The sequence below is a fragment of the Doryrhamphus excisus genome, linkage group LG19 (genome assembly GCF_037039965.1).
Source record: "Doryrhamphus excisus strain RoL-2023G ecotype Guam linkage group LG19, RoL_Dexc_Guam_v1.1, whole genome shotgun sequence".
Taxonomy (NCBI): Eukaryota; Metazoa; Chordata; class Actinopteri; order Syngnathiformes; family Syngnathidae; genus Doryrhamphus; species Doryrhamphus excisus.
In genome coordinates this window covers 4,036,007-4,057,168 of record NC_136375.1, presented here as the reverse complement: position 1 = coordinate 4,057,168, position 21,162 = coordinate 4,036,007, and the positions used below count along the sequence as shown (strand labels likewise).

At 41.7% G+C, this 21,162-nt stretch overlaps 1 protein-coding gene across 1 annotated transcript; it reads left to right on the top strand.

The window, feature by feature from the left end:
- The first annotated feature begins 1,966 nt into the window (after positions 1–1,966).
- derl2 (derlin 2) lies at positions 1,967–20,527 on the top strand. The gene is made up of 7 exons (XM_058057280.2): positions 1,967–2,202; positions 11,425–11,490; positions 13,937–14,010; positions 15,325–15,418; positions 17,901–18,096; positions 18,176–18,266; positions 20,106–20,527. Exons 1-7 carry the CDS (start codon positions 2,110–2,112, stop codon positions 20,209–20,211), a joined length of 720 nt encoding a protein of 239 aa, XP_057913263.1. The 5' UTR covers positions 1,967–2,109; the 3' UTR covers positions 20,212–20,527.
- Positions 20,528–21,162: the final 635 nt, after the last annotated feature.

Below are 21,162 nucleotides of genomic sequence, written 5' to 3'. Positions count from 1 at the left end.
GCATGCACGGCAGATGGATTCATACACATATCAATCTCACGCACCAGTGCTTCTTGCTGCGTCCTGTCATAAAATACGGGAAATGTTCTGGAAAAATAACTTAAACGGGCCCTCGGACCCCCACCCAACTACCCCACATGTGGTCAGGATTTGTGAATTATTAATATGGCCTATGAAATATGACTCTTGACTTCAAGGTCACCTCATGTTTGGTAATGTAATGTTTTAGTTGAACATCAGTTTACAATTGAATGCATCACATAATCAGTTCACAGTTCCACATGTCCAAAAGGAGTAGGAAGAAGCAAAGCTTATTAAATCTTACCCCTCCATCTGGTACCTTTTAAAATCAGTAACTGTTACATTTGTTCACTTCCTGCTTTTCTAATATAATGTAAGTTTAAAAAATAATAATGATTTTGTATTTTTTTTCACATACCGAAGTACGAGGTGATATGACCATGCAATGACATAATGGGTACCATAGTAAGTGTCAATATAGTGATATATATAGCACATCATGACTGGTTCAAGACTCTTCATTCTTGGATTTTGCAAATATCAACTGCTTCAACTGCTCATCATTGTGCATTGTTTGAGGGTCTTACTCAATCTATTATTATCAAACTATGGTAATGGTTTCATTTCATTTGAACATGCATCAGATTACAATTGAGTGCATCCCATAATCAGTTCACGGTTCCACATGTCCAAAAGGAGTAGGAAGAAGCAAAGCTTATTAAATCCTACCCCTCCATCTGGTACTTTTACAATCAGTAACTGTTACATTTGTTCACTTCCTGCTTTCCTAATATAATTTAATTTTTTTTTCTTTTTTTTAATTTATTTTATAAATTAAAAAAAAAATTGTTGTGCATTGTTTGAGGTCCTTACTTGTCATCCAATGTCATCCAATACTTCTCTACAAGAGAGGAGAAATATGATCTCAGGGAAGAACTAAATTTGAAACACTTCTATGCTGGGACTACGTTAAAAAGCCATAGCATTTCAGTATGTGGAATCAAACTATGGAATGGATTGAGTAAGGACCTCAAACAATGCACAACGATGAGCCAATTCAAGAAACAATACAAGCAGTTGATGTTTGCTAAATACAAGGATGAAGAGTCTTGAACCAGTCATGATGTGCTATATATATATCACTATATTGACACTTACTATGGTACCCATTATGTCATTGGATGCTCATATCACCTCGTACTTCAGTACGGGACAAAAAAAACCCCAAAAAAACCCTTCAACTGTATTATGGAAAGCAGGAAATGAACAAATGTAATAGTTACTGATTGTAAAAGTACCAGATGGAGGGGTAGGATTTAATAAGCTTTGTTTCTTCCTACTCCTTTTGGACATGTGGAACCGTGAACTGATTATGGGATGCACTCAATTGTAATCTGATGCATGTTCAAATTAAATATTACCATTACCATTACTCAATCCATTCCATAGTTTGATTCCACATACTGAAATGTTATGGCTTTTTAACATAGTCCTAGCATATAAGTGTTGACTGCTGTGTTTTTGTATTGTGCAATGACAATAAAGAAAGTCTATGTCTAAGTGTTTCAAATGTAGTTCTTCCCTGAGATCATATTTCTCCTCTCGTAGAGAAGTATTGGATGACATTTTTCGGTAATTGGTTATTTTTAGCCTTGTGCATTATTTTAGCTGTTTGAAGATTAACTGTATCAGCAAGTTAACTAGTTGTGATTTTTTTGTAATGCATGTGTGTGAACAAGTAAGAAAACTAATAATATAAATAAAATAACACATCATATGAATACATTAAATTAAAAGACAAAAATAGGGCTATTATAGTTTTAATAATTGACAAATTTTGGCTAATGTGCTCACTTTGCATTTTCAATATACACTCCAATACAGGAGGTGGCGCTACCACCAACCGCCAATGAACCGAAGAAAACTGGTGACGTATATTAAGTAAAAGTAGACGAAGAAGACTCGACAGGACGACGAAGAAGAAGAAAAGGAGGTGGTGGAGGAGGAAGAAGGTTTTTATTTGCATATGTTTGATGATCTAGACGAGTTTGGAGGGACGTGTCAGTAAATGCAGGCAGTAGTTGCAACATGGCTTACCAGACGTTCCAACAAGAATATCTACAGATTCCACTTGTGACGAGAGCTTATACTACCGCATGTGTCCTCACTACTGCTGCCGTGGTAAGACATTACACAAACATACACTTTTTATTCACACATACAGTACCTCCTCCACATCTTTTAGTCGTATTTACAATACGTGGGGTTGTGGTAGTTTTAGCAGAGATAACATAAACATAACCGAATCGACCTTAAGTGTTGATGGCGGCCTTATCGATGACTTTAAACAAGAGTTAGAATCCTGATCATTCACTATGAGGTGCAGCAACAGCTTCACATATGACAAATGACATTGGTTGAGAATAGAAAAGTACAACAGCATAAAAGACGTTCCTGTTTATTTGGTATGTTTATTTGTACAGCAGTACTTTTTAGTAATGTTTGTAATATCACTATTACAGTACAGTTGTACAACACCGCAACAGTCAACATGTTAAATCAGCGCCAATCAAAAATATTGTTAAAATCAGTGTCAATCCAAAACAATCAACATAGGATGCCTGACAAGTCTTGTTGCTCATCCAGGTTGGATAAACAAATAAAGAGTCCTATTTTAGCTCCAATAGCTTATATAAAAGGCACAAGCCTGTAGATTATTATAGCAAAATAAACATATTCATTTAGTTTTATTATTTAATCGAGACAAAAAGGTTTGTGGCATACCAAAATAATGTACGGTGGAAATGATATTGTCCTTTGAAAACACACGCATGCTACAAAAACATGAGTATTGAATGAAAACATGAATATTGTGTCTGACTTCCATGATCTTGGAGGACTCCATCCATACGCCTCAGCAATGACTCCAATAAGTCATTGATCAAATCATCTGGAATGGTAAAAAGAGCATCTTGCACCGCTCCCAGATCTCCTGAAGATTCTTTGCTTTCATCTTCTAAGCCTCCTCCTTCATCTAACCCCAAAAATGCTCAGTAACGTTCATGTCTGGTGTCTGGGCCAGCCAATCCTGGAGCATCTTGACCTTCTTCGCTATCAGGAACTTTGATGTGTAGCCTGAAGTATGAGAAGGAAATTTCTCCACAAACTAGCCAAAATTCTTGCCCTTTCCTCTTAAGAGAATATTGATCAGTGAGGTGAGGCAAGCTGGTGTACGTGTACGGGTTTTGAGGACTGGGCTCCTGTGTACTCGGGGTGTGAATCTCAGCACTGAGGACGATTCGCTACACATCTTGATGCACTGCCAGCGATACCATACTTTAACGATACATGGAATTTTCTGGCGATACGATAATCATTTTAGTTCAAATCGATGCAATCAGATATGATATGGTGCAATTTATTGCGATATGTTGCAATTCGACATAATGCAAATAAGCAAAGGGAAAAAATGGAATTCAGTATGGTCCTACAAAAAGGATTTGGCTTTATTCCTTCTAGGCACTTGGCAGTAAATTCAACTAAAGTGCTGTTTGTCTTTTTTACTATGCACCACTTCTTGATCATTCTTTTTGCCATCTTAAAACAGCAACCACTTTTCAAAAACAACTTTCCTCCCACTTTCACATCGGCTATGCAATTACAATAGCAGTGGTTCAGTGGTGGAGTAAAACAATGAAACAATAATTACTGCTGTAAAAAATACAGTACAGCAACAACAAAGTTAAAGTGACACTTTCAACAGTGCAATCAATGTTTGTTTATATTCCTGTCTGTTAAACATACTGCTAATATGAATGCACTAGCAGCTAGGCTAATACAGTAGTGAGGAGCAGAAAGTGGAAAACAACTTCTACCCTTTTAAAATTGTTTCTAATTGTTTTTAATGTCACCTGCTGTGCTGAACACTCGTTCATAGGGCGGGGGGACACTTGTTGCACAGACGGACAAATAGCTCCTGGACAATTTTGAAAAGCAGTGGAAGATCCACCTGTTCTGACCTGATCTGCTTGGTTCTTCCCCGGTGTCCGACCAGGAACTAGACGGGGAGGCAGGGGTAGACTTGTCGGTGTCGTGGTGTCCCGTGTTTTTAAGGGGGTCTGCATGTTTGTCGTGCTGCCATGCAAGCGCACACACTGCCCTAATCTTTACAGAAATGCATGTGGCGTTGTGCTTTTTTCACATGCATGTCACTTCCTGGATGCTTTGCATTCACATTGACTAGTACCTTATTTTTGGTAATGTGAATGGCCACTTTTCTGACCGTTAAATGTTATTAGAATGGAGAATTATCATATTTAATTCAATGTTTCAGATAATGAGGTTTAAACATTTGGAAGTGAACCGTGAAAGAAGTTTGGGATAGCTCTGAACGCTCGGTTTCACAGAGTTTTTTTTTGTAACAGTGAGTGGGACCTCCTAATGTAGGCGTGTACAAGCTGAGTGTGACTAATCACAGCGCAGTGGGGGTGCTTGGAGGTGTGCCATGGGTGGAATAAATTAAAACAGACGTTTTGGAAATACAGCTGGAATAGGTGCAGATTCTGGAAGATCTAGAAAGCTTTCTGTGAGAGTTATTGTTGTAGCTGCTCTTTTGGAGTCCACTACTCAATACAAAGGGCTGAAAAATGAGCATAATAGGTCCGCTTTAGGCTGCAAGGCGGTCGAGTGGTTCGTGCGCAGGCCTCACAGCTAAGAGACAGCGAGTTCAATTCCATCCTCAGCCATCTCTGTGTGGAGTTTGCATGTTCTCCCCGTGCATGCCTGGCTTTTCTCCGGGTACTCTGGTTTCCTCCCACATTCCAAAAACATGCTAGGTTAATTGGCGACTCCAAATTGTCCATAGGTATGAATGTGAGTGTGAATGGTTGTTTGTCTATATGTGCCCTGTGATTGGCTGGCCACCAGTCCAGGGTGTACCCCGCCTCTCGCCCAAAGACAATTATGATAGGCTCCAGCACCCCTGCGACCCTCGTGAGGATAAGCGGTAGAAAATGAATGAACGAAGGTCACCTTTAAAAAAAAAAAAAAAAATCAGAATGTGAATGTAGCTTAATAAAGCAGTTTTGCACAACGCCCAGACTTCATGAAGATTCTTTGCTTTCATTTTCTAAGCCTTCATCTAAGACCATACATCTGGGCCAGCCAATCCAGGACTATCTTGACCATCTCGGATCTTTGATGTGAAGTGTGAGAAGCACCATCCTGACTTGTCTTGTAATTTGGAAGGTAACAAGAATTGAGAAAGAACTAAACTACAGTTGCATTTGTCAAGGCCCGCATCTTGCCAAGAGGATGGACAGTGGAAAGTTTTGTGATGAATCGTTCATTAAATGGGATCCCAATCCCCACAAATACGGCAAAAGACCCGTTGGAACCCACATGAACCCAAGATTCACAGTCACTGTGTGGGTTAGCAAAGAGGTCTGGTAACATCAACAGCCTCAAGTGTCAAACAAGGCAAATTGCTCAGCAGGGTGGCGTGTCTTCTCATACTTTAGCCTCTACATCAAAGTTCCTGATGGTGAAGAAGGTCAAGATTCTCCAGGATTGGCAGGGTCAGACACCAGACATGAATGTCAATGAGATGCTTTCTTTACCATCCCAGATGATATGATCAATGAGTTATTGGAATCACTGCTGAGACGTATGTATGGAGTATGGAGTCCACCAAGATCATGGAAGTCACACACAATACTCATTCTGGCTTTTGGGATTGTTAAAAGGCCGGCGTTTTGTGAGCGTAGGTTTCCGGACAGAGCATAGGATACAACTAGGTCAACCAAATAGGAAGTAACAGAACCTTAAAGTCGCATTTCAAATAAAGTGGGAGCCAGTGCAAGTTGGATGGTACTGTAGAAATACGCTGGAATTTACGCGTCCTTGTGAGGAGTCGTGCTGCGGACGTGCTTTGGAAGACCAGAAATTAGCATGGACAAAATGTGATTAATCACAATCAAATATTTTAATCGGTTGACAGCCCTAATCTTTTCACAAAAAGCTGTTTGTCTCCCTTTTCTAGTCGGGGAACTGATATTTTCCTGAAACTTACCTAAAACCTAAAATGGCCGTTCCTGAAGGGGTTGTCTTTTGGAAAGTGGCTGGGATTGAATGAGTCAATACGCTGTATGAGTTTTTTTAAACTGAGAAAACATCCTTCTCTGTTAGCATCCAATTAGCTTGCACACGAAATGGCAACCAGACACCTGTCTATGATGTCATCAGCGGTTGCCATTCAAAAATGTTAACACAAAACATGTTATAGTATTATAGTGATAGTTTTATAATAATAATAATACATTTTATTTGTATAGCGCTTTTCAAGATACTCAAAGACACTTTACAAAAGAATGAAGTTGAATAAAACAAGTAAACAGAATAAAAGACACACCAAAATACAACATTCATTGGTTAATACATGAGTAAAAACAGGAGTACAGTTAAAACATGAGTAAAAGCGGGGCGGGGCACAGCAGTCAGGTATAAAAGGTTAGACATTAAAAACAGATTTAAAGAGGTGGGTTTTGAGTTGTTTTTTAAAGGTGGGAAGGTCAGGGCAAGCACAGAGTGAATGGGGCAAAGAGTTCCAGAGGGTGGGGGCAGCGATGGAGAAGGCTCTGTCTCCCCAGGTTCGAAGCTTGGTCTTACAGGGGAGTGCCAGGAGGTTTGAGTCTGAGGAGCGAAGGGGACGCGGGGGATTATGTGGATTGAGGAGGTCTGTGAGATATGGGGGGGTCAGATCATGGAGGGCTTTGTAGGTGATGAGAAGAATTTTGAAGTGAATGCGTTGGGGGACGGGAAGCCAGTGGAGGTTTTGGAGGACAGGGGTAATGTGTTCTCGGGAGCGGGTGGAGGTGAGGAGGCGGGCAGCGGAGTTCTGAATATATTGTAGTTTGTTGAGGGTTTTGGATGGTGTACCGTAGAGAATGCTGTTGCAGTAGTCGATTCTGGAGGTGATGAATGCATGGATTAGGGATTCAGCGGCAGAGAATGTAAGTGATGGACGGAGTCGGGCTATGTTCTTAAGATGGAAGAATGCAGTCCGGGTTAACTGTTTGATGTGGGGTTCAAATGGAAGGGTGGGGTCTAGGAGGATACCAAGGTTGCGGATGAGCGGGGATGTAGTGAGGGTGGCGCTGTCAAATTGAAGATGGAAATTATGGGTGGGCGCTGTGGTGTTTTTGGGACCGATGATGATAATGTCTGTTTTGTCACTATTAAGTTTGAGAAAATTTTGTTCCATCCAAGTTTTTATATCAGCTAAGCAGTTGGTGAGGGTGGAGTAGATGTTGGAGGTGATGGAGGTGGTAGAAATGTATAATTGAATATCATCGGCGTAGCTGTGGAAATTGAGGCCATGTCGACGGATGATATTGCCAAGTGGAAGGATGTAGAGGATGAAGAGAAGAGGACCAAGCACCGAACCTTGGGGAACACCTTGAGGTAAAGGGACTATGGAGGAGGAGCAGCTATTTATGTGCACAAACTGTTGACGATTGGTGAGGTATGATTGGAGCCAGGACAGAGCAGAATCGATGATATTGAGGCTGGTTTTGAGGCGGGACAGGAGGATGGAGTGGCTAATGGTGTCATAGGCTGCGGTGAGGTCTAGGAGGATGAGGATGGTAAGATGGCCGGAATCGGAGGAGAGAAGAAGATCATTGGTGATTTTAAGAAGAGCTGTTTCAGTACTGTGTTTGGGATGGAAATCGGACTGGAAGGATTCAAACAGGCTGTTGGAGTTGGGGTGAGATTGAAGTTGAGCAGCTATGACACGTTCAAGGATTTTGGACAGGAAAGGGAGGTTGGATATGGGACGGAAATTGGAGAGGTTATTGGGATCGAGACCAGACTTTTTGAGTGTGGGGGTGGTTGCCGCCAGCTTGAGAGACTGTGGGACGGATCCAGTGATAAGGGAGGAGTTAATGATACTTGTGATCAGCGGGGAGATGATGTGGAGGCAGGGTTTAATGAATGAAGAAGGGATAGGATCCAGGGAGCATGTTGGAGTCTTTATACCGGTTAGTATTTCAGTGAGTTGCACGGGTGAGATAGGTGTGAATTTGGAGAGTCGTTGGGTGGAGCCAGATAGCAGAGGGTCAGGGGGAAGCGAGTCAGCCGGGGCGGGTTTAGGGAGCTGTATATTTTGGTAATTTTGGACTGGAAGTAGGTTAAGAAGTTGTTGCATTTGGTGGTGGTGAAGGATGAGGAGGAGTTGTCATTTGGCTTTAGCAGTGTGTTGATTGTTGAAAAGAGGGATTTAGGATTGTTGGAACTAGATGTAATCAGATTGGAGTAGTATTGTGAGCGGGCAGTGTTTAAGGCATCTTTATATTGCTGTAGAAAATCTGTGTAAGCTTGGAGATGAGCAGTGAGGCCAGATTTCTTGTACAGTCGCTCAAGCTGGCCTTTACGGGTCTTCATATTATGGAGCTGAGGGGTGTACCAGGGGGCAGTGTGGGAGAAGGAGACCTATTTGGTTTTTTTAGGGGCCAGTTCATCAAGACAGGAGGAAAGGGTATTGTTGTAGTAGGAGACAAGTTCAGAGGGGTCCTCGGACAGTGGGGGAGGGGAGATAGCAAATTTTGCAGTTAGAAGTGAGGTAAGGGCATGAGGGTTGATGGATTTGAGATTCCTGAAGGTTATTTCACGTTTGATTTTTGAGACACTAAGAGATGTGTGTAAATCAAATGTGATGGCCAGATGGTCTGATATGTGCAGGTTATGGCTAGTGAGGTTGTAAATATTGATACCAGTAGTGCAGACAAGATCCAGGATGTGTCCTCTGGTGTGGGTGGGGAAGTTAACTTGTTGAGTGATGGAAAAACAGCTGAGAAGATCAAGGAATTCTGTCGCAGGTTTGGAGTTGGAATTGTCAATATGAAGGTTGAAATCACCGAGCAGAAGGATGGATGATGAGATGGCATTTAATTTGGTGATGAGGTCCGTAAAATCTGATAGGAAAGAAGAATTTGGTTTTGGGGGGCGATAGATGACAGCAGTGACAAGGGGGGATGGACCGGACAGTTTGAAGGCAGTGAATTCGAAGGAGTGAACATTTTGGAGGGAGACTGGAGTGATTTTGATCTCCTTTTTATATACTATAACTGCTGTGCCACCGCCACGTCCGCCAGGACGGGCGTTTTCAAGGTAAGTAAATCCAGGAGGTGTTGCTTGGTTTTAGGGAGAAATAGTCCAAACAGTCAAACAGAGGAAGTCCAGGTTATTTTTAGTGATGTATTCATTTAGGATGAGAGCCTTGTTGTTGAGAGAGCAGACATTTAGGAGGGATAATTTGATGTTATGAGAGTTCATCATTTGATCTTGGCTGCGGGAGAGTGGGCGGAGATTTATCAGATTAGCATATTTATTGTTGTAATAGCGGAGTCCAGTCGGGCAGTATGACCAGTGGGATGGGATCTTGTTTGTAGGTGAAAGAACAGGCTGAAAAGTAGAGCAAGCAGTAGCAGGGTGCAGTGAACGCTGTGGCCTGCAGGAGGAGCTGTGGGTAGAATTGTAGCCGGATAAGGAAGAAGAGAAAGGGGGGAGTGTCTGACTAAATGTAAATAGTCACGCACTGTGAACAGCGTGTTGTAAGTGTACTGTTAAAATCCGACTGCCAAGTTTGCTAGGATGGAGGCCGTCAGGATTAAAAAAGGATTTCCGGCCCCAAAAAAGATCGAAGTTGTCGATATAGTTAAGGGAGAGGGAGTTTGTAGCAGACTGGAGCCAGGTGTGGAGGGAGAGAATGCGACTGAATATACCATACCCGCGGTTGTGAGGTGAGAGAGGGCCACTAATGAAGATAGTCTTGCCAGTGTGTATAGTCTTGTATGAGTGTAAAGCTATTCTATATGCATAAAGATGACAAATGAAAGGGCTCAATGAACATTTCAGGCTAGGTTTACCTTATTGAAAACTATTTATGACAACAAGATACTACACAGACGCCATCTTGTTTTATTTCTTCAATTCAGTCGTGTTTTTCACCTTTATCAAGATGCTGGCACTTTCTTTGGCTACATTTTGGGTCATCAATTTGAGAAACGGGGCGGCACGGCGGTCTAGTGGTTAGCGCGCAGCTAGGAGACCAGGTTCAATTCCACCCTCGGACATCTCTGTGGAGTTTGCATGTTCTCCCCGTGCATGCGTGGGTTTTCTCCGGGTACTCTGGTTTCCTCCCACATTCCAAAAACATGCTAGGTTAATTGGCGACTCCAAATTGTCCATAGGTATAAATGTGAGTGTGAATGGTTGTTTGTCTATATGTGCCCTGTGATTGGCTGGCGACCAGTCCAGGGTGTACCCCGCCTCTCACCCGAAGACAGCTGGGATAGGCTCCAGCACCCCCGTGACCCTCATGCGGAAAAAGCGGTAGAAAATGAATGAATGAATGAATTTGAGAAACGCAATTGAATTTACTTATGTCAAAACAGGAAGGTGGCGGTGGTGGTTGATCTTGTCGCAGCGTCAAGAATCACATCGTCTATGGGGGTAAAAGTAACTGCAGGAGACTTAAATATTCATATATCCCGTTCATTCATCATTTATATTAGGGATGTCCGATATTGGCTTTTTTTCAAGAAAGCCAATATTGACAATATTGTCCAAATTTCAACTTCCAATACGTGTATATGTATAAAATCTGATACTGATATCAACCGATCAGCATTTTTATGCTGATTTTGGTACCAAAAATTATCTCAACTATTTATATGTCATATATATATATATTAACCGCTACTACCGCTCAAAAGTTTGGGATCACTTGCAAATTTCTTTGTTTTCCAAAGAAAAACACATTTTCATCCATTTCACAAATTCAGATGATTTTCAAAGAAGGATCTACATTTTTGCAAAGAGGCCTCCGATCAACAACTGTCAGTCCTCTGCATCAATCTTCTGGTATGGCTTAATCCAAGTTAATGATTAATAATCATTTTATAAGGATAATAGATTATTAGAAAACCCATCTAAAAATCTAAACTAAAACGAAAATCTCTTACCATGCTGCTAACTACTCCCTTCAGATAGCAGCACAAACTGGGTCTAACAAGGACAGAAAAACGATGCACAACTGTGCAAGAAGACAAATATCTGAGAGTGTGTAGTTTAAGACAAAGTCGTCTCACAGGTCGTCACCTGGCAGCTGCACTAAATAGTAGCCGTCAAACACCAGTGTCAGTATCAACAGTGAAGCGGCGACTTCAGGATGCTGGACTTCATGGCAGGATTGCCAAGAAAAAGCCATATCTTAAAATGTCCAAGTGATCCCAAACTTTTGAGCGGTAGTCAAAGCCATACATGTAAAACAATAAAAAACAGTTTTTTGTCATCTTTAATCATCATCTTTGACTTTTATTTCTTCTTATTTCCTTCTTCCAGCAACTAGAGATCATCACACCTTTTCAACTTTACTTCAATCCAGATTTGATCCTAAGGAATTACCAGGTGAGCCACGAAACACGCTTTTCTTGGTAGATTCTTACATCAGCCCCAAAAGTGATTTCACCAACACAAACGTCCATGGGAAGTCAAAACAGTCATTCTCGTAGTCAGGTGGCCGTTCAGCAACAATGCCAAAGCTCGCACAACAGTTAAGCAGATACCTTTTAAGCACCATATCGAAAACAAGCGTATTGTTCATAAGGATACAGACTGGATTTAATGCGGAGGTATCATGTTTCAAAATGGCGCCGCCCAAGTATAAGCTAGTTATGGCAGCGCTGTGTATTCTGTGGCGTTTTTAGTGTTTAATGGTGCTTTATTTATTACTTTCATATTGTTTTTGGTGCCATATCGACCACTTAAACAAGTGTATAGCTAGGCACGTTCATCTTCTTATGTTCATGGTTTTCCTCTTGCTCTATTACACTCGGGAGCAGCTGTTAGCTTTGAGCACCCCTTGGCTACGCCGAGATCCCCGCGGGGATACGTAGGAGGAGAGGCTGCATAGCGGGAGTGAACAGCAAAAAAGACGGTATCAACCATGTTTACCATCTGTCGTCATGGGGAACGTGAGATGGAAGCGCTAACGCCGCTAACCCGGCTGCAGAGAGACTAGCGTGAGTGCTGCATGATTGCACTGATGATTGCACCGAAGAGCCATCTCTGCAGCAGTCCGCCAATCAAGCCTGTATGGTAGAGTGGCCAGAAGGAAGCCACTCCTTAGTTAAAGGAACATGGCAGCCCTTCCTGGTGTTTGCCAAAAGGCGCCCGAAGGACTCTCAGACCATGAGAAACAAAATTCTCTGGTCTGATGAGATAAAAATGTATGTCTTTGAAGTGAATGCCACGCGTTATGTTTGGAGAAACCAGGGAACTGCTCATCGCCAGGCCAATACCATCCCTACAGTGAAGCATGCTGGTGGCAGCATCATTCTGTGCATCATTTCAGCAGCAGGAACTGGAAGAATAGTCAGGATAGAGGGAAAGATGACTGCAGCAATGTACATAGACATCCTGGATGAAAAGCTGCTCTAGAGCGCTCTTGACCTCAGACCGGGGCGACGGTTCATCTTTCAGCTAATGACCCTTAGCACACAGCCAAGATATCAAAGGAGTGGCTTCAGAACAACTCCATGAATATCCTTGAGTGGCCCAGCCAGCCAGCCAGGTACTGCTAAGACTTTTTGGGTGGGCACATATGTTGACTCATGGGCTGCATTGAGTTAACAAAATTGCCCGGGGGGCCAAAACATATATTAAACACACACACACACTATTTTATGATTATAATTTTCCTTGAATTATTTGTCTAATTTTATGTGTAAAAGTGTTATGTTACCAGCTGTATGTTCTCATATGCCTTTTTTCAGGAGCACTTTAAACATCAGACCACATCAATCTATGTCATTTAATTTGACAGTTTTGTTGTTTTGTTCTTTTTTTTACTAAATAAGACATCCGACTTGCAAGTCATGTTGCCAGTTTGTATGTTTGTAAAAGTTCAAATATTTAGAAAGCAACTGGCGGGCCGGATTCAAACACTTGATGTACCACATGTGGCCCCCGGGCCATAGTTTACCCATCCCTGGCAAAGAGGAATGGGCAAAACTGGACAAAGATAGGTGTGCCAAGCTGGTGCCGTCATATTCAAAACCACCCGAGGCTGGAATTGCGGCCAAAGGTGCATCAGCAAAATATTGGGCAAAGACTGTGAACACTTATGTTCATGTAATTTTTCACTTTTTTATTTTTCATAAATTGGCAACAATTTCCCCAAGAAAAATCACTTTGCCATTATGGGGCGTTGTGTGTAGATTTTTTTTTTTAGGAAAAAAATGTATTTATTCCATTTTGGAATAAAGCTGTGACAATGTGTGTAGAGGTAGAAGTAAAGAAGTTTAAAATTTCATAATTTCATTTATAACATCAAATAATAGTTTAAAAATGTTTAAAAGTCTATTGGAATTCATGTTTTTAGAAGATTTTGTATGCATTGTTAAAAAGTGTACTTCCCCTTTCAGAGCACATAGAGCAGATATAGTTCCTTGTTTACATTCTGCCGTCAGCCAGCGTTAGAAGGCATACGGTTTTCTTTTGTCTATTTTCAGTTAGTTGTGTTAGCCAGTTATTTTGTTTGTATTTTGGGAAATAAACGTGGAGATTTTTTAATATATTTTCGTTACAAACAAAACGCTCTCCTGTGTGGATTTGTGGCGCTACAGCTGAGCTACGGACACGGCCTGTGGAGTTCAACTTATGACAATAGACTGATGTGTAAGCCAAAGCTAAAGGCTCTCAAGCTAATCAAACCTCTACAATGTGGTAAAGGTGAAGCGCTGTGAGTACTTTCCGGATGCACGTATATACTTTCCCTTTGGTAGCTTGTTTTTCTCGTGAGGCCTGGCTGTGTTTGATATATGATTAATTGTTTGTCTGTCTCCTTTTCTAGGTATGGCGGCTAATAACAAACTTCTTATTTTTTGGTCCAGTGGGCTTCAATTTCCTCTTCAATATGATTTTTTTGTATCCTTTGAATAAAAAAAACAACAACACATAATGCATTTACAGAGACAGTGAGAAAATTAGTATTTTGATTAAGTATTTGATCCCATGTTATGTACATTACAAAGATATGACCGGTGTCATCATTTTTAATGGTGGGTTTATTGCAGGGGTGGGCAAACATTTTGACTCGTGGGCCGCATTGATTTAACAAAATTGACGGGGGGGGCAGACTAGATATTTTACAATTAACAGTCCACCTGGAATTATTGTATCTGTAAAAGTGCTATATGTGCTTGTGTCCCTTTTTTCAGGAGCACTTTGTAAACAGCAGACCACATCAAATAACAAAATTGATAAAACAGCTACTTGATGCCACCATGATGCTACCATGATGTCAGGTTGTATGTTAAGTTTAAATGAAATACTTTGGAAAGAACACTTGGCGGGCCGGATGTGGCCCCCGGGCCGTAGTTTGTTCACCTCTGGTTTATTGGAACAGAGACAGAATGGAAAAATAATCCAATAAAATAACAAATTTGTAGCATGGTTGCCCTTTTATGGCGCTTTGGTTTCCTGAGAAGATGCAGGACGTTTGGGCGGCATCGTAGGCGCATCCTTAAAAATGACAAAAATGAAAAAAACAACCACACAAGTGAACTGTGCGTCTCGTGTGCCTTTCCGTGTCCCAAGAACCAGACATGAATGCACAGTTCACATATCTAACTTTGAACTTTGACTACAGGAGGTCCAAAGTGGTTTTCAGTCCGGATGTGGAAAGCTGGACCAGCTCAACACCCTTGCAAGGGTACTGGAGGGTACATGGGAGCTTGCTCAACCGGCCTACGTGTGGACTTTGTGGACTTGGAAAAGCCAGTCGACCGTGTCCATTGTGGAGAGTGCTCTGGGATGTCGAGATTGGTGGCATGCTATTACATGCCAGCAGTTTTCGGTGGACCTTCAGCGTTTACTGGGATGGTTTCCATCTGAGTGTGAAGCTTCTGGAATGACACTCCACCTCCAAATCCGAGGCCATGGTTCTCATTTAGAAAAGGGTGGAGTGCTCGCTCCGGTTTGGGAACGAGGTCCTGTTTCAGGTGGAGGATTTCAAGGATCTTGGGGTCTTGTTCACGGGTGAGGGAAGGTGGGACCGTGAGGTCGATCGGCGAATCAACGCAGCGTCTGCAGTAATGCGGCCACTTAAAACTTAAAACATCATCCCGATGGGTAGTCACTGTTCATTCAAGTCAGATAACACAGTTTTATACTTTATTCTGATATGCAGGTCATTGTAAAGCTCTCAGAAATGTCTACTTCCTTAACTTTTTTTTCCAGATACAGATACTGTCGTATGTTGGAGGAGGGTTCTTTCAGAGGGCGGACAGGTGACTTTGTCTTCATGTTTATCTTTGGTGGATTTCTGATGACTGTATCCTTTACATGAAATGTTGCTTCTTACTGACCGACGTCGACTGTAATTTAGTATGTTTTAGTATGTTAATTTATGTAATGTTTTGCATGTTACAGTGTATATACTCCTGGAGCAGTTTAAACCTTTCAATAATTTACATTTTGCAGTGGTGGATCTTAACAAGCTCCTAAGCAGAGTTAAAGGTTTAAGATTACACCGCAATTTTGGGGGGGAATTTTGCCCATCATTCATAATCCTTATGTGAAACATGAACTCACATTTATTTTCATTTTCTGTGCATTATAATGTGAGAAGACAAGTTAATACGAGCTAGCTAACAATGCACCTCCACCAGCAGTGTTCCATTTCCATAACTGACCTGTATATTAACCAAGCTACAGTAATATTATTATTGTGGCACTCAAGCCACTCCCTAATGCAGGGGTTCCCAAACATTACCAACTCAGGGCCCACTTGAAAATCTAAAAAATGTCTGCGGCCCACCTTTGTCCTAAAAACAGTACATAGATGAAATGCTGCGTTCTCAGAGCAATTAACTTAATAATAATAATAATTAATATTTAGTTATTATTTAAAATATTTTGTCATTTATAATGATATATTATTATATTATGAATGATATTTTATTGTCATTTATAATTATATTTCATATACCTAATAATATTATTATTATTGTTGTTATATTATTATTTTATTATTAGTCTAATATTACTATAAATGATAATAAAAATATTTTAAATAATAAAATGTATTTGTCTATATGTGCCCTGTGATTGGCTGGCGACCAGTCCAGGGTGTACCCCGCCTCAAGCCCGAAGACAGCTGGGATAGGCTCCAGCACCCCCCGCGACCCTCGTGAGGAAAAGCGGTAGAAAATGAATGAATGAATAAAATGTATTATTATTATTATTATTCAGGATTCAGGATTGAAATGAAAGCAGGGGGATAAAGGAAGCCCAAACTTTTAATCTAATTAATTCTCATACTTTTCATAACTGCATTCAAGACTGGCATGATGACCAGAGAGCTACATTACAATCATAAACTGTATAAGGTTCCTAAAATATTGTGACAGGTCAATAACACGCAATAGGTTATTACTTAGGCCTATAAATATTTGTTTTAATTGTGAAAAAAATATTTTACAATAAAAATATTTGCAAAAATGAATCATATTCTTAATGAACTCTCATGGCCCACCTGCAGTACCACCACAGCCCACCAGGGGGCCGCAGCCCACACTTTGGGAATCACTGCTTTACATGAAATGTTGCTTCTTACTGACAGACATCTACTGTAATTTAGTCATAATGTTTTGCATGTTACAGTGAGTGAGACCAAAAACTGAAAAAAGGTGATTAAGTTTAAAGTTTAAGATTACACTGAAATTTTGGAGGGGAATTTTGCCCATCAACTCCATTTATTTTTCTTTTCTGTGCATTATAACGTGAGAAGACGAGTTAATACGAGCTAGCTAACGATGCACCTCATTGGGACACAGCTGTGTTGATGCTTAAGCCCTAACAAAAAACTTTCCAAAAAAATGCCAACAGTGTTCCATTTCCATAACTGACCTGTATATTACCCGAGCTACAGCGATATTATTATTGTCGCAGCTAACACAAAGTACTATAATTCTGGGAGGAATAACACACCGCCTCGCTATAGGCGTACCTCAAGCTACTCCTTAATGGTTTGAAAAGTTAAAGCTAGGTTATAAATCATGCCTCACACATGTATTGTTGACGGTTGTGGCGATAAGCCGAAAATTTGGTCAACTTTGATATTCCATACGCTACCAACAAAACAACAGGACCGACTGACACCTTGGATACAGCGGCTCTCAACCTAGACCAGACGACATCGCTATGAAGACTCCGCAAGATGCTTGTTCGTTCTGAGCTGGGGTTTTGTTTTGTTTAGTTTTTGTTTTTGTTTTTTTTTTAGACTATTTCATCAAGTTTGTGAACCACTGGCCTGGGGGAAGGAGGCGGAAATAGCGTTAGTTCCGATCAGTCGGTCGCTGAAATTAATGCCCCTAGGAAAGATGTTACGGTAATGTGGTAAAATACTGTAAAAAGATACTGTAAATATTACATGTTCGCATCAATGTACTTGTTTTTGGATGATCACAGCATGTATATAAAATGATAAAACATTGTCGGAGGGTTTTTTTTTAGGGCTTTAGTCGAAATAATATCTCCCAATTATTTGTTAGCTAGCTCATATTAACTTGTTTTGTGGCGTTATAATGCACAGAAAAAGGATGTTGAAGGATTGTGAGTGATGGGCAACATTCCCCAAAAAGTGCAGTCCCAAAATCTAGAATTGAATAGGTGTCAACAAATATTGACATAAAAAAAATAAACGTAGCGATGATGTTGTCGAGGCTAGAATGTTGTGTACAATCCAAACGTGTCTTGACCGGATTTCTGTCCGCAGTAACCATGGTCTACCAGGTTCTTTAACAGGATTTCAGATATTTGGAGTATTTGTAAGTCTGGTGTTCCTGGGTCAGGCGTTCACCATCATGTTGGTCTACGTGTGGAGTCGACGAAATCCAAATGTCCGTATGAATTTCTTCGGCCTTTTGAATTTCCAGGCACCCTTTCTGCCCTGGGTGCTGATGGGATTTTCACTTCTGCTGGGCAATTCCATCATCGTTGATCTTCTAGGTATCTCCAACCATCTTCTTAACGTGCGTTAAGAGTTTGTGTCACTCTGAAATAGTTTAAAGGTCTTTTTGCCTTCCAGGTATCGCCGTTGGTCACGTGTACTTCTTCTTGGAAGACGTCTTCCCCAACCAGCCAGGTGGTGGGAGGTGGCTGAAGACCCCATCCATCTTGTGAGTAAACAACTCTCAGATCATCACAAAGGAGCGGTTTTGCCACGCCTTTTGAAATCGAGCGTTTTGAGCCATCCCAAACGTTTTCAGGGCTCACTTCCAAATACGCAAAGCTCATTATCTGAAATGTTGGCATTGTTTAACACCAGAATACAACATTCTAACTACATTTACAGGTCAGAAAGGTGGAAGCATAAAAGGTCCCCTTTAAGACATGGAGATAAAGATCACCTTCAAAACACAGAATGCTAAGTGTTTCTTCATGAGCGTTAAGGTTTTTTGAGAAGCTGCTTGATTCGATATGTGGCCGCCGCCCCCAGCGGTAAATATATCGCTTTGAAAAGATGTTTATGTAACACACAGAATGCGTGTCTTGACTGGATTGCTTCCAGTGAAGGTGTTCCTTTTGAAGCAATCACCAGTGAACCAAGAACCGAACTCAAGGTGGCCATCCATCCATCTCTTGTTCACTGTCAAGTCAAGTTTATTTATACAGCCCTTAATCACAAAAGAGCCTCAAAGGGCTTAACAAGCAGTAGATAGCAGTAGATGATAGACAATAGACGACATCCCTGATCTGAACTCCCATCAGGGCAAGGAAAAACTCAAATCCCATTAGGGAAAAAGAAACCTTGAGAAGGGACCACGTCGGAAAAGGGTGGAGTTCTCCCCCCAGGTTGGGAATGAGGTCCTGCCCCAGGTGGAGGAGTTTAAGTATCTCGGGGTCTTGTTCACGAGTGAGGGAAAGTGGGAGCGTGAGGACGACAGACGGATCGGTGCAGCCTCGGCAGTAATGCGGTCGCTGTACCGGACCGTCGTGGTGAAAAGAGAGCTGAGCCGGAGGGCAAAGCTCTCAATTTACCAGTCGATCTATGTTCCCACCCTCACCTATGGTCATGAGCTTTGGGTCATGACCGAAAGAGTGAGATCGCAGATACAGGCGGCTGAAATGAGTTTCCTCCGTAGGGTAGCTGAACTCACCCTAAGAGATAGGGTGAGGAGCTCAGCCATCCGGGAGGGGCTCAGAGTAGAGCCGCTTCTCCTTCACATCCAGAGGAGTCAGTTGAGGTGGCTCGGGCATCTCGTCCGGATGCCTCCCGGACGCCTCCCTGGTGAGGTGTTCCGGGCATGCCCAGCCGGGAAAAGGCCCCGGGGCAGACCTAGGACACGCTGGAGGGATTATGTCTCACAGCTGGCCTGGGAACACCTTGGTGTCCTCCCGGTGGAGCTGGAGGAGGTGGCCGGGGATTGGGAAGTCTGGGCTTCCCTACTAAGACTGCTGCCCCCGCGACCCGGACCCGGATAAGCGGAGGAAAATGGATGGATGGATGGAGAAGGGACCGCAGATGGCGGAATCCCCCTTCTAGGATGACCAGGCTGCAATGGATTTGCTTCGTTCATTGTTGTCTTTAAACCTTCTTCTTTTGGAAAAGAAAAGAAATGTAGAGTACCACTCTGATATCGTAAACATCGAGCAGCAACACAACATTTTAGCATGACTACTGTTTTGATCAAAAATGTACTGAACCAAGCGCTGACGTCATTTCCAGAAATGAGGCTGAGCTGCCAGGTCATGGGTGGCTGCCTTGAACTACTGTATACATTTTTTTTTTTGCTTTCAAACATCAAAGAGAACGTAGAACATAGTTTCAAACAATACATAACATATTTAAGCAAAGTTGATTCACCGTGTCCGGGACCCTGTTTGATTTCATTGTTTCAGAGAGCGTCGACCGATCACACTGATTTTATAGGAGTGCGTCGTAAAATCTGTTAAAGTGAGTAGCTTTAAGACTGAGTCTTATGATTTATTTGAATCTTTGCTTTGTGTGTCACCAGAAAGATGCTGTTTGACACTCCAGACCACGATGCCAATTACAACCCGTTGCCAGAGGATCGTCCAGGAGGGTTTGCTTGGGGGGACGGACAGCAACTTGGAGGTTAAATCTGTGGTTGGAATAATTTGCTGAGCTCTTCCAAAGATGTTCCACCAGAGAGATGAAGTGATGATTTTTATTCCTGAGCGGACGAGTCAAAACAAGTAGACCTCACCTGGAGAATACATTTATATTATATTTTGGTTTTGCTTTGTTGTGGTGGACTGAAATTATTGACAAACTATCTGCAGTCATCCTTTCCAAGCCTCAAAACGTTTACTTTTGCTCTGATGAACTGTCTGGAGAATCATATGACCTTCTTTTAAAATGTGTCAACGATTAATAATATTTTGACTGTAAGATGGATTAAAAACCTTCACACTTTTCCAAGTGTGTGTCAGTAAAATGGACAGCTTCTGCTTGAATCCTGGACACGTTCCCCTGTGTTGTGTTGTGTTGTTTTGATGGGATCGCACTGATGTACCAAACCTGTTTACACATTTTCTCCAAACAAAAGACATCCAAACCTACGCAATGATTTTGAGAAGCATTCACATTGGAACCTCGGATGGCGTCATGAATTCCTTTCAGAAAAATTACCGCTAACTGAAAGTACTTGAAATGGACACATAAGGGTACTTTTACCTTAATTTGGGACATGATTGTTGCCCAAGACGCGATATGGCAGCAAGATCAACCACCGCCTTCCTGTTTTGACATGAGTTATTTCATGAATTCAATACGGTTTCTCGCCTCAACACTGTAGGGACGCCAAAGCACGCATTTGGTATATGCCAGTCAATGCGTTTCAATGCCGATCACCTCTGACTCCTACTATTGCAGCCTGTAGCGAGCGTCTCCCGCCCACGTTCCTCCACGCTGGGATAGCATGCTAAAATTTCATGAACTATATAATTTGAAGGACAAACAGTTTTCGAGCCGCAAGATGGGGTCATCACTCAGACAGCAGCTAATGTAGCCAACGCTGGAAGTCACAAAAAATGGTCGAATTCATCCGA